At 37.3% G+C, this 20,993-nt stretch overlaps 1 protein-coding gene across 8 annotated transcripts in view; it reads right to left on the minus strand.

The window, feature by feature from the left end:
• The window catches only part of DLG2 (discs large MAGUK scaffold protein 2), a 1,831,272-nt gene that overhangs the window by 801,516 nt on the left and 1,008,763 nt on the right, over nt 1–20,993 (minus strand). Inside the window, exon 1 of one of the 8 annotated variants that reach the window (XM_036427318.2) lies at nt 5,053–5,349. The exons of the other annotated variants lie outside the window; for them this stretch is intronic. Within the exon in view, the coding sequence (XP_036283211.1) occupies nt 5,053–5,130 (78 nt within the window). The 5' untranslated portion in view covers nt 5,131–5,349. Of the gene's footprint in view, nt 1–5,052; nt 5,350–20,993 lie in introns of those variants that run through there. 8 annotated transcript variants of the gene reach the window in all.

Genomic DNA, 20,993 nt, shown 5'->3' on the forward strand with positions numbered 1-20,993 from the left:
GGCAGTCTTTTAACAATTTAGTGAACAAGATTGAATAGTCCTTCTTTTAGAGAATCCAATCTAATTAGTAATACAGAGAAACAAAAGATGGTTTCTACATGTGTACAACTGTTATGGGAGCCAATGGAGACTGATCCTTTGCTTGTAGAGGACAGCGAAGGTTTCCCAGTGATGGTGATGTTACCTAAGTTGGACTACAATTAGCCTGCAGCTTGATTGTCATCCAATCAAACAGGATAAGCAAAATCCTAGAAGCTGAAAAAAGCATGGGACATTTGGAAATCTGAAATGGTTCAGAATGGATTTAGAGAGTATCCATGGAAGAATGACAAAGTGTGAGGGCAGAGAGGAAAGCAGAGGCCATATCCTGATGGGTCCTGCAGACCATGTTGAAGTGCATCCTGGGGGCTTTGGAGTGCTACTGAAGCACAGGTTTTACGTCCATTTGACAATCTAGAAAAATTAAGACCTAGAGTAGCCAAATGACTGGCTTTAGGCTGGAGAGCAAACAACAAGAATAATTTAATTCCCTCCCTCTGAGACTTACCTTAAGCCAGATGTTTATGTTATATCAGGATTACCCAGGACATTATTCTCTCACTGGCTATACTGCCAGCGCATGCATTACTAAATTGTCCTTTCTTTAGTTTATATTAAATTAATGTTTGGTTTCAATGAGAGGAGGGTAGAACCAATATGTTGGTTCTTTTTTTTTTTTTAACATATTTTATTGATTTTGTACAGAGAGGAAGGGAGAGAGCTAGAAACATTAATGAGAGAGAGTCATCGATCAGCTGCCTCTTGCACACCCCCTATTGGGGATATGCCCGCAACAAAGGTACATGCCCTTGACCGGAATTGAACCCGGGACCCTTCAGTCCCCAAGCCGATGCTCTATCCATTGAGCCAAACCAGTCCCAGCCAATGTGTTGGTTCTTAAAAAATTATTTAAGGTGTATGTGGTTTAGTATCTAGATATTTGGGTTCAGTTAAATCACTGGTAAGTGATCAATCACTGCCAAGGTCATCCACAGTTTGTCATTAGGTGATGGATCTGCCAGTCTTTTATAAATAAATCATGCATTCACTTTCATGGTGCATGCTTAACCAATTAAATAAACAAACAAACAAATAAATATATGAATAAATAAGACAAAACCAAATGAAAGAAGCAATGCTTATGGGGGGGGGAGGAGTAAAGGTTCACAACATCTTTATACTCTTTCATTTTATTATGCCACAAGAAATTCATTTCAATTTATCTTAAGGCTTTTTCAGCTGCTTTTTAAAGTCATATAATCCTTTGTTTGACTAAAGTAAGCAATTTTAGTTGAAATGTGACATAAAAGCATAATAGGAAGACACTAACTTTTGAATTAATTACACAGGGTCAAATGAAAAAAAGAAAAATATTTGAATAAAGATATTCTATTCCAGCCAGACAGTCTTGACTCCTATTATCACATTTAAAATAATTTTGTTCACAGGATTTGTTGGTTGGCACAAGCTGTCTTTTTTAATGAAAGAATAACAAAGAGCCTTTTGCTTTTATTTTTTAGAAAGAAGACAACATGAATCACCTAATATCTTTGACTCACTCAAAAGGGGAGCGCTTCTATGACTGACAAGCATGGAGGTCCTTTTTGATCAGAGACATCTTTCATTTCCAGAGGACAAGCCATGAGTACAAATGCCAATGCTTAGGTCATGATGAGATGACAATTATCAGCTATTTGAAAGAAATAATAGGTGCCAGGATGATAGCTTGCTACACTAATCCAACTGAAGGGGACAAAGAGTGTAAAGTCTTTAATAAAAGGACAGACAGCAGTCTACTCAATATAGTGTAGACATGGCCTTCTTAATGGATATAAAGGGGTTAAATCAGTAACTTTGATTCTGTAAACCTCATGACATTGGAATTTTAATTTCTAAAGAGGGGGGAAGAAAAGGAATGGTGGCCTTGTTAACACAAGACTGGTGAATGATAGGGGGCTAGAAGAGAATGCTAGAGACTGAAGGAGTCATTTTAGAATGGTAAACTTGGGCTTGAGTCCCAGTACTGATACTGCTAATTCTGTGACCTTGGACTAGCTACTCTTCTCTCTGGGACATCAGAAAAACAATTTCTACATCACAGAATTGCCATGAAGATTAAATGAAACTCTATGCTTAAAGCAAGTGAGGCATAATGTGTGTAAGTAGGGACTACTGTTAATGTTATTATTTTTGTGATTATTATTACATCCCATGCTTCTACTTAATAATATTGGCATTAGATGAAGTAAACAGTAGACCAGGCAACCATGAATAAGGCACACTGCATTTTTAGAGATGGCATTTAGGCTTGTATACTCCCAATTAGCTTTTCAATTAACCCCAGCCTTGAGGAATATACTACCCAGACCATATCTGAATGCTAAAATAGGACTGATGGGCTCTTATGGGTGCAGGTTGTTCTATTAGAGTAGGAGGAAGTAAACTATGCTACCTATTGCAAAAAGAAGCTGCAATTTACAGAAGGTACTAAAGCAAAATCAGAATCATTCTCTGTGATACAGATTTATATCCCCAAAGCTAAACTATGCTCTGATTCTATCAATAGCTCTTTCCCATTTAAGTATACTACTCATTTTCTAAATATAACAAAATAATAATCTTATTTTATTCATCTTCCTTCATCTTACAATAAAGGATGACAGTATATAGTCAGCAGCCCTTTACACCCCACTCGCATTTGCAATTATATGACCTCTAATGTTATAATAACACTGTATATATATCTTTTTCTATCATTTGTTAACTGTCTTCTCAGTTAAAGTACATTATTGAACTCGTTATACAAACAGTAATCACAATAGTTAGTTTGAATAGTCATGTGATAAAACTAGGCACACAGAATAAATTGACTATTTCCATTCATCAAGCCTGGACCAAGGGCCTTCATTCTTTAAGGTAGCACACCTTTCAATTTATTCCAGGAACTCTGTGAATATAAATTCCATAAAAAACAAACAAACTAACAAACAAACAAACCCTGAAATGCTTTTTCCTTGTTATTCGGTATCACCTACTATTCAAAATTAATTCCTTCTAGCTTCTCTGGCAAGGACAAGGGCATTAGAAATAATCATTTTTAATTTGGTCTTTATCACTCAGCAAAACTTCAGTTCCCTCATATTGATGTCCATACCCCCTGAGATAAACAATTTAAAACCCTTCACCCCACATTTGGCATCTTCTTGCCTGTTCTAAGCATTTACCATCACAGACATGACAAGGAAACATCAGAAGTTCCCAAACTAGCTTCTTCCCACACTTAAGAAATAGAAGCCGTGTCACTTCCTCAATCAACATCCTTTCAGGTGCTATACACTGACTTCCATAGAGCTGCTCTTCTCCACATTCAGGCTGAGCCTGAGTTAAGTGTCACTGGCTCATTCAACTTTTCTTTGCATGCTAATTTGGCATAGTCAGTATTTTCCAGGGGCTCACAGAGCCATTTGTGGTCCCTGACAGTCCTCTCATCCATACAACCTATAATTTTCATAAGAAGAAGGCACTTTTTCAACACATTTGCTAAAAAGAACACCACACACACACACACACACACACACACACACACAAACTACTTACAAGTCTTTTCTCTTAAAAATTACTGGAGAAGCAAAACAAACAAACAAACAAACAAACAAACAAAAAAAAACCCTCAAGCCTAACTGTTCAATATAAAAGGTGCTAGCTAGTACATGACAATTAGGTTTGCAGGCTTTTGCTTGTGATGTATATAAAGAAACAGAAAAGAGATCAATTCTACCCTACTCTTGCCTCCTCCTCCCCCACCAAAATGCCATTAAGTAATGAGTTTGTCTTCCTTCTACATTCTTCAGATCTGGACATTCTAAAAGGCTACAACCCTGAAGTCAGAACTTCACTGATGTTCTCTTTTCCCACTACACAAATTGTATCCTGGTTCTTCACTGGATTCTTGCTCATGTTAGCAACATCCCTACTCTGAAGAAACAAACAGCAAGTGAAAGTGAAGAAAGCTGGCAGTGAAGAGGGAGGACTGTGCCCCAGGCCAGAGAAGCCATCTCCGGATCCATCTCACCAGTAAAGACAGAAAGGACAATGTACTAAAGGCTGCACCTTCAGAGTAATATGAAAAATATCATTTCCCAAAATGTTGTCACCTTTGGAAATCTCCCCAACACTTCTCAAACTGATACAGATCACCTAAACAAGACAGTTTGCTCCAAAACCATAGGGCAAATCAGAGAGACAAGCTTATAATGCATCTTAGGACTTTCAGGCCATTTACATTTTCCAGAGATTGATAACTAATGAGGCAAATCTACATAGAGGTTTTCTTGAAACAGCCAGTCAGTCCTGCCGAATGAAAGAAATACAAAGCCATCCTCTAAATGACTATCCGGAGAGAAATATAATTCTGGCTCATTGTACATACTTTTTAAAGGATGGCTCTTGATTTGAAAACAAAACGAACAAACAAAAAAAAACTACCTGGTACCCATGTGGGATCTGGTCATTGTTATTCGGAGTCCCAAATATGTGGTCCTAGGACACAAGCTGGGACACAAGTGCCGGAGAAACACTCGGGGGTTTATCATGCCCCCCCACTTCAGAATCAAGGACTATAGTCATAAAAATAATGCAGTGTAGCAACAAGTTTACTAGAGAGCTCCCCGGAGGAGCAAACATTTCAGCTGCTCCAGGGCTTTCCTCCTGTGTCATGTAAAGGAACACTAAGTCTCTGTGGAGACTCTCTCTCCATTGATGCTGCCCCGAAATATTTACAACAACCAAGATCCATCTGACGTAGCCCCCCATGTTCCCCTCCTAAGTAGCTGGGTTCCAGGAGTCACCCCTTCTCTAAGTGGCATGGACCACATCCCCCGCGAGAGAGAGGCAAGCTCTCCTGCCAAGCGAATAGCAACTGCGTCTGTGCTCCGACCAGACCAGCCGTCCAGAGCAGGCAGTTTGCAAACCAGAAAAAAAAAAAAAAATCATCTCCATCCCCCCGCTCCATACCTTTTCAGATTTTGCCTTCCTGGCATTGTGCACGAACCTGCGACCCAGCTTCTTGGCGTACCAGATGGAAGCGAACATCGCGAGGCCAGCGGGAGAAATTCACAATGAAGCTGCTGCACAGTTTCCCCACCTCGGCTCAGAGACAGCCAGCGGGATCGGGCTGAGCTGTCACTCGCAGGCTGTTGCTTTCTCAGTTCCTCTCATGCTGGTGAGCCAAGGGAGGGGGTGGGTGGAGGGAGGGGTAGGGAGAGGCAGTCCTGCTTGGCCAGTCTGCAGGTATATTTACATCCCGCCAGCAGGAGGTCCTGGCCGGGCGGGCGCTGCCGTCCTCCCGGTGGCTCTGGCTCTCACAACCAGTCAGCTAGGTATCTGTCTGCAGCTCTTGGGCACCGTCACCACCCAAACTCCATGTGTGTCTGGAGGAAGGAGAGCTGCAGTCCACTCATCCCATCCGGAGGCGGCTCACCTCCCGCCCTGGGCTCAGGGAGTTACACGCCTGCTTGGCTTCCCTCAGTCTTGACTGTTCCTGCTGGAGGCAGGAGCCCAGGAAAAATAGACCCAGGGACAGCCTCCCAGGTAAATCAGCCAATACAGGAGCTGCCAGGCACAAGGGAGAGAGAGGCAGGGCCACCAGGAACCTGGCCCCCGCGGGCACAAACAGGTGTCCCTAGACCCTGTACCCTGCTCTGGTCCCCTCAGAGAATACCATCTGGCTGTTAGGTGGCTGGGAAGAGGGGAGTCCTTCCCTTACCCCTTCCTCAACTCCCTTTGGTTCAAGGAAAGTTGCCTCTGCTCATGAGCCAGGCTTATCTATACCTGAGACTTTATTTCTTGGAGACTGGGCCAGGACAAAGCACAAAGTGAGCCTGAATAAAGGTCCTTAAGTTTTCAAACTCATTGGTTCTGCCTCTAAACCTATTGGGTGCTCTTCCATGAATACACACAGGTTTTCAGCCTGGGGAGGAGGGGATGGGGAGGAGCTTAAACCTACCTTTACACTAAAGCAGAGCAATGTACTCCTTTTTTTTTTTTTTTTAAGCCCTCCAGTCTTCTTGCAGTGATAGTCAGTGTTAGGTGGAGGACAGTGATGTCATTTTTGGGAAGGTAAATTTATGATTTCCGCTAACTCCTAAACCATGCTCCTTTGAAGAATCTTCACGTTTGATTCTACCCTAGGCGCTTTCAATGCCAATGATTTTATTAGGGTTTAGACTTTGAGGCATTGAAAAGGTAAACTCAGCCCAGGTGGTGTGGCTCAGTGGTTGAGCGTAGAACTATGCTCAGGAGGTCATGGTTCAATTCTCAGTCAGGGCACATACCCGGTTGCAGGCTTGATCACCAGTGGTGGAAGTGGGGGGAGGGGGAAGGTTGGGGAGGAATACAGGAGGCAGCCCATCAAATCTCCATTCTCTCTCATCATTGATGTTTCTATTTCTCTCTCCCTCTCCCTTGCTCTCTGAAACCAATTTTTAAAAATTCCTTTAAAAAAAAAAGGTAAAAAGTTTTAACAGACATGTGTTTTGTCCAATGAAAGAACATTTAAGCCTTTACACACAAACTAGAGAAGAAAAATAACTGGAAAAGCTTCCTTCCAGTGACATACAAATAAGACTTAATCCAGTAATTGTTTTCCAGTTGATGGAACAGAGGTGCCCAAAGAATGCCCAGAATATTTGGCATAGCCCTCCCTTCTCTCACCATACATCCTGTGAGGTTTACCCTAAAAGAGGCTGGGTCTTCCTTCAGTCTACGGAATGCTGTCTGACCAGGTGTATCAGATATCCTTGCTGGCAATTGGATAGTTGGCAGTATGGGATACAATGGTAGTCAGAATGCATGTCCCTGTTAATCACCAAGGTAACCCTGGTGCTGGAACAATGTTTCGCAGGATGCATTCAATGTGTGTTTGTTGAATGAAAGAAAGATCTGGGTTCTAACTCTGGCCCTGCTCCTACCTTGATTGCTTATTCTATGTTTGATTTGGCCTGTCTGTACATTCTGAGAACTGGGCGGGTGGTTTTTAAGACCCCCCTGCCTTATGAGTCGATAATTCTGATTATGCCTCTTCATGTGAATCTTGAACAGAATTGTCTGGTGCTCACTAGGGGTGTACACTCTGGGAAAATGACTCAGTGTTCTGAAAAGCCAACAGTGGCACCCTGGAGACAGCAAGCCTAGCTGCCACCTAGGGTTTGGTTTGGCCATCAACTGTTTCTGCTTCTCTGCTTTCACTCCTATGAGCTCCCCTCTTCTTTCATTTTCTTTCGATGCTCTTAGACAACCCCTGTGCCAAATTTTCCACATCGCACCCTATACTCCATGGAGGAAAAAGGACATACGAATCCAACAAATAAATAAATGATCACCCCTGCTTAGTTTTCAAAGAGCCACTCAGCATGAACACAGCTTACCCTACTATCGCCATGATGCTAAAAGTAGTCATTATTTCTGCATAAAGTTTGTCTAAGCCATGTTGTAGTTGAAAGACTATTCAGTTGAGAATAAAGTAGATGAAAAGGAAAAGGGAGCAAGGCTCCCTAAATTAATGAGTAAAAATAAATTCTTTTTTTTATAAAACATTTTAAGATGGACTCAGACAATAAAGAGGTGAGAAAAAATGCTGAGCTCTTAAACCACTGATATTAAAGGGAGAAAAATCAAAGAATGTTAATTCAATATGATGGGGCTGCCAGATCACAAAGTAATTTTTGCACCTTCTTCATAAGTTAAGATTTCTTAGGTCACTAAAACTGGGGCTTGGAGAGATCTTTGATGTTTGATGGTTTTGTTGGTTGGTTTTACTTTTATATTGAAACTTTAATGACCTTCTTCACACATCTGACCTGGAGCCGTTGTAAACTTTTATGGGATGGAGTTCTGAAAAAAATAAATTGGCCTGCCAGCTAAGATTAACTTAAAAATAGCAATAATGGCCTAGCCAGTATGGCTCAGTGGTTGAGTGTCAACCTATAAACCAGGAGGTCATGGTTGGATTCCCCAGTCAGGGTACATGTCTGGGTTGCTGGCTCCACCCAGGAGGAAGCATGCAGGAGGCCAATCAATGATTCTCAATAATCTTAATGTTTCTATGTCTCTCTCCCTCTCCTTCACTCTCTGAATTAATAAAAATATATTTTGACAAATAACAGTAACCACTGTTCCTAAAATAGACAGGTGAAGGCAGGAAAGGAAGAGAGAAGTAGGACATTTGTAGTCAAGATCCACATACCAGTGTATAGTATAATATGTTCTATAGATGCTTAGCACAATGTAGGTATTCAAAATATATTTGTTGAATGCATCTATGCAAAGGAAAATCCAGAAACTTTACAGAATAGAGGGTCCAATAGAAGGATATCCACAGATATTTGAGTGTAAAAAGTCTTTTGAAAGATGGGCACCATTTAATGAAATGGCATCGTTGCTGTAGTTATACAACCCCTTTCCCTGGGTTTCTGCATAGATGCGCCTGCTACAAAGGGGTGGCAGCTGCCTATCATAAATCCTAATGATCTCTAACCACTGCTCTCCTGATTGAGATAAACAACTTTTGCAGTTAAGTCGTCAGGAAAACCAGTTTTTCAGAGCCTTTCCATCTGTATATCATCACTACCTGGACAGATCGTTTCTTTTGTAATTTCATTTCTAATACCTCTCATATAACAGAAGCCTAACAGTACAGCTGAGTCTGAGATGCAACATTAATCCTCTTAAGCAGCTTTGGGTTCATGCCTCAGCAGACACACTGTAAGTCTCCTCAGAATGCTCAAGGTAAATGCAATATTTAAATCAAGCTATTAAGTATTAAACAACTACATTTTCTGTCTAGCACATGGACAATTTTCTTTTGAAAACCATCTAGGTAGATCATCGGTAATTATATAAACAGACTAAACATTAAACCCGAGAAGCTACTAGCTTGAAAAGCTTTCTAGGTTAGGTGTTTAATACACACCAAAGAAAATGCATGCTTGAGACATAAACAAACTAATGTACAAAACAAATAAATATTCAAATATTTGTCTGATTTATTTGCATATCTGATCGCCCCTTGACTAATATCTGATATTAGTTCATTATTAAAAAGCAGGTGTAGGACATACACTACAGTACATACAATTTATTACTAAAACTTATAAAAATAATATTTAACTTCAATTCATAGAAAACTCAAGATATTGATATTAGTCACCCCTGTAGAAAGTAATGGAAAGGGAAGATTAAAAAAAAAACACAAAAAAAACAGTGCCAGGCTAGTGTTGCTCAATAGTTGATCATCAGTCCTTGAGCCAATAGGTCACCAGATCCATTCCCGGTCAGGGCACATGCCTCGGTTTCAGGCTTGATCCCCAGTAGGGGACATGCTGGAGACAATCTATTGATGTTATCTCTCTCACAGATGTTTCTATCTCTTTATCTCTCTCCATCCCTCTCTCTGTAAAATCAATGAAAAAAGCCACAGTTAAATAAACAATCACATTTTGTTCTAAACATTGTGTTATTAGTCTTTTACAATGAGAATGTATTCATATTTTTACCAGTATGGTTAAAAAGTTAAGCAATACTTCTCCACAAAAATGTACTGATTATTTATTCAACATCAAACTCTGGGGACCATCAATTGAATAAGATATAATTCCTCCTCTCAAGAAGTCCCATAGGTTGGGGGCACATTGTATTAAGAGATGAGTTTTAATGCAGAATGGCACTAGAACAGATATGTGAAAATTATGTGGGAGCTCAGGAAAAAATATACTTTTGTGTTTCTATATTCTATAAGACCAATAATAAATGTTATCTATAAAAAGTGCAATAATTAATGTGAGTGTATATAAAAAACAAAGGAATAGCTAAATCTCTCTGCCTGTTTTATCTACATGGACAACGGAAAAATGGTCACTATAACTTTGTGTACAAATTGATCCATTTGCAGATAGATATATTCCTGCCCCACAGAATCAACTGGTTATGGACAAGTGTGACAAAAATGTTTGAGTCATTGCAAATATAATCCCAATGACTAATTATAATGGGTTAAACCTACCTTTTCTGCTCTCAAAATCAAAACTAACTGTTGTTTGAGTATCTCACATATCCTTTCTTCTAAATGTGGTATCATGATATACTTAGGTACCCAGAGATGTGACAACTTTATATTGCACTCATCAGCATATAGCTGCCATCCAGATTTAATAAATGTTAACATTTTGGTATATATGATCCAGATTAGTTTAAAGAAATAAACCCTTCATAATATGTTCAAAGTCCCTCTACCTCACCCTGCCTCAAATTCATCTCACAATAATGGTCAATAAACATTCTTATACCTCTGTAAGCATATACAACTTTAGAGTAGTTATTTCAAATGTAATTGGTGAATCACAGAATGTGTCCATCTTAAAGTTTCATAACAAATCTCTCTCTAATTTACATCATTACTAGTTTGTAGCAGTCCTACATTCTAGATGACACAGTATAATCAGACATTAAAATTTTCCAAACATAAAACATAATGCTTAGCTCCTTGGAGTTTTGATGTGCAGTTTTCTTTATTACTAGTGAGATTTAGAAACTTTTAAAGTGTTTACAGGCTATTTTAACTTCCCTCTGTTCATAACTTCTGAACATTTAAAAATTAGGTTCGAAATGTCCTTCAATAGATTAAGATGATGTGGTATAATAATACAATGGAATACTACTCAGCCATAAGAGAAGATGAAATATTGCCATTTGCTACAACATGGATGGACTTTGAGACTATTATGAGAAGCAAAATATGTCAGTCAGAAAAATCTAAGAACCATATGATTTTACTCAGATGTGGAATGTATCGATAAAACTGAAACTCCTAGACATAGTCAACAGTATGATGGTAACCAGAGGGAAAGGAGGTGGTGGTACTAAAGGTTAAAGGGGGCCAAATATATGATGGAAGATGGTTTGACTTTGGGTGGTGGGCACAGAATACAATATACAGATCATGTACATAGAAATGAACACTTGAAACCTATATGATTTTATTAACCAATATCACCCCAATTCATTAATTAAAAATAAAATAAATAAAAAATAAAGATTAGGTTATATTTTGATTGATTTTTAAAAACATTTTATGTAGTTTGGACACTAATTCTGTATTTATTACATATACTGAAAATATCTGTTCCCAACTTCTGACTTGTCTTTTAAAATCACTGTATGTTATACAGTCCTCATAACAATTTAAAATACTGAAATTTATCAACATTTTCCTATATGCTTGTACATTTTGTATCCTGAGAATTTTTCCCTGTTCCAAGTTTATAAGTATCTTGTATTTTCTCCTAAACAATTCAATTTTTTTTTTTTACAGATTTTCAATTAAAGATATGGTTTGAGATAGGAATCTATTTTCTCCTATATGTATGGCAGTTATATATCTTCCTTCCTTCCTTCCTTCCTTCCTTCCTTCCTTCCTTCCTTCCTTCCTTCCTTCCTCCCTTCCTTCCCTCTTTCCCTCCTTTTTCTTTCTTTCTAGTGATATATAAAAATTTTATTCCTGTTCTTTCTGACTTGTAATGCTTCTTAGTCATGTCTAGATTATATGAGTATACATATAATTATTCTGAGCTCTTTTGTTATTGTTCTATATTTATTTACCTGTGCCAATATTAAATTACCTTGATTAGTATGCTTTATGATAAATATTGATAATTGAAGACTAATAATCTTTTTTTATCTAACTTTTCTAATTAATTTTATAAAGTTTTATATACTATGCCCAGTAATCCATTATTATTTTATAGTATTTAGTACTATGTATTTAGTGTATATCCCACACCTGCTATTATATGTTGTACTAGTTCCATTCCTCACTAAATCAATCATTATTATTATCACCATCATGGTTTTTTTCCAATTAAAGGTTACTGATAACAATTTATTTTCTCATCATTATTTTTAGCAGTCTATACCTCCTAAATGTTTGTCTTATTGAAGTACCTATTTCAATAGTTATTTCTGCAAAAATTTGTGATGGTTAAACATACTCAGTCATTTTAATAATTTTTTTTTAATTTCTAGAGGAATATCCTGTCTTTTATCACGGCGTGTTATTCTATTAAAATTTTTATTCCTTATACTTTTCCTGAACTGTCTACATTCACCTTACAGGTTGAAGGATAGCAGAGGTAAACAGATTTCTAGATTGATAATATGTTCCCTCAGCACTTTGAAGATATCTCATACTGTCTTCTGGAATCTATTTTTATGACAAGATGTCCGCTGTCATTCAAATTGCTACGTTGTAAGCAATGTCTCTTTCTAGGTTTGTTTTAAGTTGTGTGTTTTTTTTGTGTGTGTGGTGTTTTTTTTAAAAAAAAATTTTTAACTGCTATTTCAATATAATTTCTTTTCTAAAATTCTGCTTGGAACTCATCATTTTTTAATCTGATGAGTTATAAAATAAAAACCCATTCATTATCTTTTATAATATTATTCTTTCTCATTCTCTCTGCTGTCTCCTAAAATCCTCTTATATTTTTCCTGGACCATTTCATTTTATCTATCCTACTGCTTCATACAGCTTCTATTCTTCTTCAGTGTTGTGCTGTTTTCATAGTTATATTCTCTATTCAATTATTATTATTTTAAGCTTTAATCTCATTTTACCTGTCTACAAAGTATTCATTTTTAATAAATTATACTTTTTAATTTCTAGAGGAGATAGATAGATAGATAGATAGATAGATAGATAGATAGATAGATAAATTGATTCATGGTGTGTTATTCTATAAAATTTTTATTCCTTCCTCTACCATACTTTTTAATGACTCCATTTATCTGATACTCTCATTATCTAATTATTTTGGAAGTCAAATTCTGCTGATTCCACTCCTGGTGGATAGTTTCTATATGACATTATATATTTTTATTCTAAGATCTCCTTTAGCAAAAGTTACCTCTTATGGGAGTCCCAGGGACCTTTAGTTATGCAACCATTAGTACAGACTAATTTTGTACATATGCTAGTTGCCCAGAGAGTTCATGTTTAGTGTTAATCTTCCCATACAAAAGGGTTAAATTTACTTTTTCTTTTTCTTTTCCATTCACAGTAGAAACATGTTTCCTTATTGTTTTCCTGGTAAAATAAATAAAGTGTTTTTTTTCTTAAAGACCTCTCATTAAATGAGAACCCTTTTAACTTTTCAGTTATATGCAGGGATTTCAGTTTCATTTCTCTTCCTTGGGTAATTCTAAGGTCAACTGTCTTGCATCAGAATCTCAGATTCTCATCTTCAAGGGCCCTTATGGCGTCCTATATACCTTGGGAAACTGTAGTAAGCTCAGGAACTTGCTGCATTGGCCATCATTTTATACCGACTCCAGTCAGGGCGGCGTTAACCCAGAAGCAAACTGGAGAATTTCATTGGCCTGCACATGAGGTTTTAGTGTTTGATAAACATGTCTGACAATTGTACATGTAAGATTTATTGCAAAATGTTTCATGCAAGACAACATTATGGTGAAGGCTGGGCATTGGATGCAGGGTAGAGGGGGGTAGAGGGAAATTGGGAACATCCATAATAGTGTCAATATTAAAAAAAGAGATTTCAGGAACTCACCTAAGTCAAATGGTATTCAAAAATCACTATCATGTCATAATCAATTACCTAAAGTTAGCAATAACATAGACCACCACCACATTTGAGAACTTGGACAAGTAATGCCAAGTGTATAAAATGAGGTGATAATGGAAGCCACTATGTTGATTATAAATATCAAATGTGAAAATACATATACATATACATTATGTAGACCTGAACCTGGCATACATTATGGGTGTAATAAAAATGTTGGTTTGGGCTCTAACTGGTTTGGCTTAGTGGATAGAGCATTGGCCTTTAGACTTAAGAGTCCCAGGTTTGATCCCCATCAAAACCTTAGTTTTGGGCACATCCCCAGTAGGGGATGTAAAAGGCAGCTGATCCATGTTTCTAACTCTCTATCCCTCTCCCTTCCTCTCTGTAAAAAAATCAATAATATACATATATTTTTAAAAAAAAAATATTGTTTTTGTATATAGTATAAGTTGGTGGTCTAGTTCCTTTCTCTTTATCTTTTTCCCTTTCTCTCTTTCTCCCCCCCTTCCTTCCTTCCTATCTTTTTTCCTCTACTTTCCTTCCCTCCCTTCCTCCCTTTCTCCCCTTCCTCTTCTTCCTTCCTTCCTTTCTTTGTGTATGTACCTGTCCAATTTCCCCAGAACCATTTATTGAAGACACTGTCTTCACTCTAGTGTATGCTCCTGCCTCTTTTGTCAAATATTAATTGAGAATAATAGCCTGGGTCAATTTCTTGTTCTCTGTTATGGTTCACTGATCTATATGCATGTTCTTGTGCCAATAACAGGCTGTTTTGATTTCAATGGCTTTATAGTGTAACTTGGTATCCAGTATTGATCCCTTCAACTTTGTTCTTCTTTCTCAAGATTGCTACAACTATTTGGAGTCTTTTTTGGTTCCATATAAATTTTTGGAGTGTTTGTTCTAGATCTGTGAAATATGCTATTGGTAGTTTGATAGGGATTGCATTGAATTTATAGATTGCTTTGAGTAGAAAGGACATTTTAATGATGTTATTTATTGCAATTCATGAACACAGTATATACTACTATTTGTTTATATTTTCCTATATTTCTTTTTCAGTGCCCTGTAGTTTTCTGAGTAGAGGTCTTTTACCTCCTTGGTTAAGTTTATTCCCAAGTATCTTATTTTTTGTTGTTGTTGCAATGATAAATGGGATTGTTGTGTTTTTATGTTTTTAAGTTTCTCTCTCTTAGAGTTTATTATTGGTGTATAAAAATGCCTTCAATTTCTGGATATTAATTTTGTATACTGCTACTTTGCCAAATATATTTATTAAATCTAGTAGTTTTTTGGTGGAGTTTTTAGGATTAAGAAAAAAAAAAGCTGTGGTACATTTATACAATGAAATACTATGCAGCTTTAAAAAAGAAGGATCTATTACCCTTTGAGACAATATGGAGGGACCTGGATATTATTATGCTAAGCAAAATATGCCAACCAGATAAAGACAAATATCACGTGATTCACTTATACAATATGTAGAATCTAATGAACAAAATAAAGTGACAAATAAAATAGAACCATTGGCATGGAAGCATGAATCAGACTAGTGAATCTCAGAGGAAAGGGGGTGGAGGGGTGGGAAGAGAGTGACCATGACACAGACAATAGGGTGGAGAAGGCCTAGGGGAGGACAGGAATGAGGTGGAGGGGAGCAATGGGGAGAAAAAGGAGACATTTGTAAAGCTTTCAACTGTAAAGATAAAAGATGTTTTTTATTGTTATTCATCCTCTAATCTTCAGAGAAGAAAAAAAGCACAACAGTCAAGACAATATGTGTGTGTGTGTGTTTACTATTATGAAGAAGCAGAACATGCTTTTAAAAATTCTGTTTGTATTTAACCACCCTCACGCCCTCCTCTTTCAAGTCCTTTTTCTCTTGATTCCACAAGTGAAGTCAACCTATAAGTATCTTTCATAATTTAAATATTTTTAGTTTCAAAAGCATCTCTTTTCTGAAGCTTGAATTATATTTTAATAATATTTTCTTAAGCTTCCTAAATGCTTTTAATTTTTTGAATCTTCTCAGAGGCCCTTTTCATTGTAAAATCTTTCATAATAAGGACAACTCAAATAGATTCTGAACTTCTAGTAATTCTGGATCTACATGTTGTGATTTGCCCCCATGCTTACAATAAAGTTTTCTATAACTGAGGGTATAGACTGATAATGCAATGGCTACCAAAAGGAATTTATAACTGAGTAGAAATAAGTAAGAAGCAAAGTGGAAGAACATCAAGCCAGAAACCAACAAAATATGGTTATCTAATGGAATATGCATTATCTGTCACCTGGGAGTAAAAAAACAAAACAAAACATGCAGTACATACAGTTTTCCTAAAATAGTTACACAATGATAGTAGATGGATAGTTGAATCATTTTATAACAGATGGGTTAATTCTATACCTTCAAATATACCTGTCTTACCAAAGCATGCCACAAATACAGGCATTTAAACAGCACTCATCTAAATTGAGCCCTCTGGCATGGGAACTTTCTAATCCTATCTAATTAAAGAATAATATGCAAATTGACCATCACTCTAACACAGAAGATTGCTGCACCCATGTGAACACAAGATGGTTGCCACAGATGGCCAGCAGGGGAGGGCAGTTGGGAGGACCAGGTCTGCAAAGGAGGGCAGTTGGGGGTAATCAAACCTGTAGGGGAGGCAGTTAAGGATGACCAAGCTAACAGAGAAAGGAAGTTGGGGGTGACCGGGCCTGCAGGGAAGGGCAGTTGGGAGGGACCCAGGCCTGCAAGGTAGAGCATTTGGGGGTTGGGGGGGTACCAGGCCTGCAGGAGTGCAGTTGGGGGGGACCAGGCCTGCAGTGGAGGGCAGTTAGGGACATCAGGTCGGCAGGGGAGCAGTTAGGCATCAATCAGACTGGCAGGTGAGTGGTTAGGAGGTGATCAGGCTGGCAGGCAGAAGCAGGTAGGGGCTATCAGGAAGGCAGGCAGGTGAGCAGTTGGGAGCCAGCAGTCCTGGATTGTGAGAGGGATTGTCCGACTGCCCGTTTAGGCCTGATCCTACTGGGCAGTTGGACATCCCTCAAGGGATCCCAGATTGGAGAGGATGCAGGCTGGGCTGAAGGATACACACTCCCCAGGCATGAATTTCATGTGCTGGGCCTCTAGTTAATTATAATTTAGTTAGCCCAGTATCCTATCTATCTCAACAGAATCATTTCCATCCATAGAGGAGTGGAAGGTGTTAATTTGGGAGTCAATACTATGAATTTTGTTTTACTTTTAAGCAGTTGTCTTACCTCTGGGTTTTGGACTATTGAATATATTCCAAAGTCCTCTTAACTAATCTATTAGTCCATGCATTATGCCCAAAAATTGATCTGTAAGACAATGAACATTTAAGTCTAATGGCCATTATTTCATAAAGTTGCAATCTTGCCATATTATCTTCTGAACCTTTACAAAAATATTCTGTTTCCATGACAAATTCAATGTACTTGTATTTTTGCACACGGTGTGCCCTCCGCCTGCAGTCCTAGCCTTCCATTTCACTTCCTGCTCTCTGCCTTCTATATGTGAGAAATACTTACACATTTTTGAGACTTGGCTCAACAATTCTCTATGGAATCTTTCCTGATACCCTTAGACAGATCCAATTTGTTCTATTGCACTAAAGTTAAAATTTTCTATTGTACTTAGTACATATCTCAGGTTTACTTCTATTAGATATATGATTACTTTGAACTTAAATATTTCCCTCTAGATGATAATTCAAGAAAATTCACATGCCTTATTTATTTTTGCATCCCCAGAAATCTAAATAGTCCCTTAGATAGTCCTTCAGATGTGGCAAGCATTTAATGAAAATAATTGAATATCTTAATATAATAGTTACTAGGAGCCCGATGCATGAATTCATGCACCAGTGGGGTTCCTCAGCGTAGCCTGCGGTATTGGGCATAAACCAGCTCTCCAACATCCCCCAAAGAGTCCTGGATTACAAGAGGATGCAAGCCAGGCCAAGGGACCCCATTGATGCACCATTGGGGCAGGGGAGGGACACATGAAGTTGGCCAGCTGGGGAGGTACTGCAGGAGGGCTCCAGGGCATATCTAACCTGTCTTGCTCAGTCCTAATCTGCCGGACCCCAGCAGCAAGTTAACCTACCTACCGATCAGAGCTTATGCCTCTTGGTGATCAGTGCACATCATTGCGAGTGATTGAGCGGCCTTATCATATTACTAGCATATTATGCTTTGATTGATTGAATGGATGACTGGACAACTGGACACTTAGCATATTAGGCTTTTATTATGTACGATTTGCTGAATGAATGAATAAATGAATGAGCACACCACTTTAATTAAACTGGAAGAAGAAAAGAAGGCACTATATAGACACCCATTATGCATTTATTATTACTCTCTATTTATATTTTTACCTCATACTCATTTTTGTACTAAAAAAGATAAATCAAAGTCATTGTAAGAAGGGTTCAAAGTGCTTTGAAAGGTAAACCAATTAGACTTGTTGATTTGTGATCTACCAGCTGTCAATTTTTTCACTTGCAATTCCTCTTCTTCATAGATAGATACAGGATATCTTTTACAAAATTTAACAAAAAAGCCATATTTATAAGTAAATAAATAAACTCACTCCTTAATTAAAAAAAATTTTTTTAAACTCACTCCAATGAAATTATACAAATTATACAGGATGAAAAACTATTCATTTTCCATTCTGCCACCTACACAAAACATAAACAACAGCTGTTGAAATCCTCAGTGCAAATGTCAATTGCAGATAGTGTTACTGAAAATAGTCCTGATATTAATTGCAACCTTTCTTCATCTTAAGGAATATATACATTTTAAAGAAAGTATAATAGTATCCTTTAGGGCTGAATAGAGAGAAAGGGAAGGAATTGACTTGGTAGGTGCCTCCTCTTTAAGCTATTTTAACTTAAGCATCTGAAATGAAAGTATTTTGTCTTTAAACTACATAAAGATTTTACCCACTAAGGTACTTAAGAGCCTTATCTCAATACTTATCTAACCTCAACCATTTTTATCATATTCACATACTACCTCTTTATGTTCATTTAGATTATTTTTAAAAATATATTTTAGCCGAAAACGGTTTGGCTCGATGGATAGAGCATCGGCCTGCAGACTGAAAGGTCCTGAGTTCGATTATGGTCAAGGGCATGTACCTTGGTTGCGGGCACATCCCCAGTAGGGGGTGTGCAAGAGGCAGATGATCGATGATTCTCTCTCATTGATGTTTCTAACTCTCTATCCCTCTCTCTCTCTCTGCAAAAAAAAAATCAATAATATATATATTTTATTGATTTTTTTTTTACAGAGAGTAAGGGAGAGAGATACAGAGTTAGAAACATCGATGAAAGAGACATTGATCAGCTGCCTCCTGCACACTCTCCACTGGGCATGTGCCCGCAACCAAGGTACACGCCCTCGACTGGAATTGAACCTGAGACATTTCAGTCCGCAGGCTGATGCTTTATCCACTGAGCCAAACCTGCTAGGGCAAGGTTATTATTATTATTTTTTATTTCACTTGATTCACTTTTGAAATAAATTTAATTTAAAAGATAACTTATCACCAGAATTAACAAAAATAAATCACACTATCCACAAATAATAAAAGCATACAATAAAATACAATGATATAGATGACAATAGTATACTCATATTAAAACATAATGAAAACAGAATCACAGTAATTCATGTAAGTGTAGTTGAAAAGAGAATCCGTGTTTTATATTTTAGTTACTACTTGTTTTCTCATTTAAATTAAAAATTAAAATAAAAATGTATTTATTTTAAGTATTTGTCATTCCATCTTACGTATACCACACTTTAGACAATATTTACAGCTCATTTGATCATTTCAGAAAATCTCTGAATCAGATATTACCTTTTTTTTAATAAATTAAGAAACTATATTTCTAATAAAGTAACTTATTGAAGCCCATTTTTCTAGAAGAAAGTAGGCTTTACATCCTGCTTTCTGACTCATTTGCTTCTCAATTTTGAAAACTTGTTTGATCTTCAGTGCCCCTATTTTTAAAGCACAGTGTGACAATACAAATAATAATATGTAGTGCCTTATAATGAAATAAAAATACATGAAGTAAAAAAAGGGTGAGTGCTATGAGTTCAGACAACATTCACTAGCCCATTTTTGGAGTGGAAATGACAGGCTTTCTATAAGAAAGAAAATTTGAGTTGGGCCTTAGAAAACAGTCAAAACAAAAGGTACATTTATATGCCAGAGGAAATAGTGTGAATACAAGTAAATTGCTGAAAATCATGAGTTGTGTATGAGGAGTAGTGGAAAATCATGATGAAAAAACTATAGTCATACTGTTATTAGATAATACCAGTAAATGCTTCATCATGACAAACATGGTCAGAGTTAGATGATAGAGGTAGCAGAGATTATGGGGGTCTTAATTATGGTGATGATGGTAGGAAAAAAGCAAGGAGCAATATAAGAACATTCTTTCCTGTACACCCTAGACTAGATTTTGATCCCTGACTCACTTCCTTAGGACAATACATTAATTTCCACAATATTGATCATACTGACAATTATCAAGTATGTGTATTTACTTTGTGGGATCATCCATGAAAGCAAGAACTATGTTGTCTTTTCACTATTGAATCCCCTGTGCCTAACAAAGTTCCTGGTGCATAGTGTTCTGAAAAGATTTATAAAATGCGTGAATGCAAGAAGGAGTAACTGAAGAAATAGAATCTATTATATAAAATGTGATAGGTGCTTTATAGGCTGAGAACATGGAATTGAAAGAAGCTGAAGATCTGGGGGGGACTTAGAGAAAGCTCTAAGACAAGGAGAAAACTAAAGTATTCTCTTCTTTCATTTTACTTTCTCTTCTTTCATTTTACTTTATATTTCTCCCTTAGTCTCATTTTAATTTTAAGTATTCTATTTTCATACAAAATAATATTATATTTATAATATTTAAAAATTATAGGCAACCTAAATATCCTCCAAGAATGCCTGTGAAAAACTATGTTGTTATTAACCATAGAACTTTAGATCTATATGTTTTATAATGTATAGGATATATATTGTACAATATATATATAATAATTCTAGAGACCCAGTCCATGGATTAATGCCCAGTGGGGTTCCTCAGCCTGGCCTGTGCCCTCTCACAACTAGGGACTGCTCAGGAAATGTTGAATTGCCAGTTTCACCCCAATCCCTGCAGGCCCAATCCCTGCACCAGTCCTCTAGTGTGCATATAAAATCTTTGGTTAATCTCTTCTTGCCTTACCCTCTACCCCCTCACATCT

This window comes from Pipistrellus kuhlii, unplaced genomic scaffold (assembly GCF_014108245.1).
Source record: "Pipistrellus kuhlii isolate mPipKuh1 unplaced genomic scaffold, mPipKuh1.p scaffold_m20_p_9, whole genome shotgun sequence".
Taxonomy (NCBI): Eukaryota; Metazoa; Chordata; class Mammalia; order Chiroptera; family Vespertilionidae; genus Pipistrellus; species Pipistrellus kuhlii.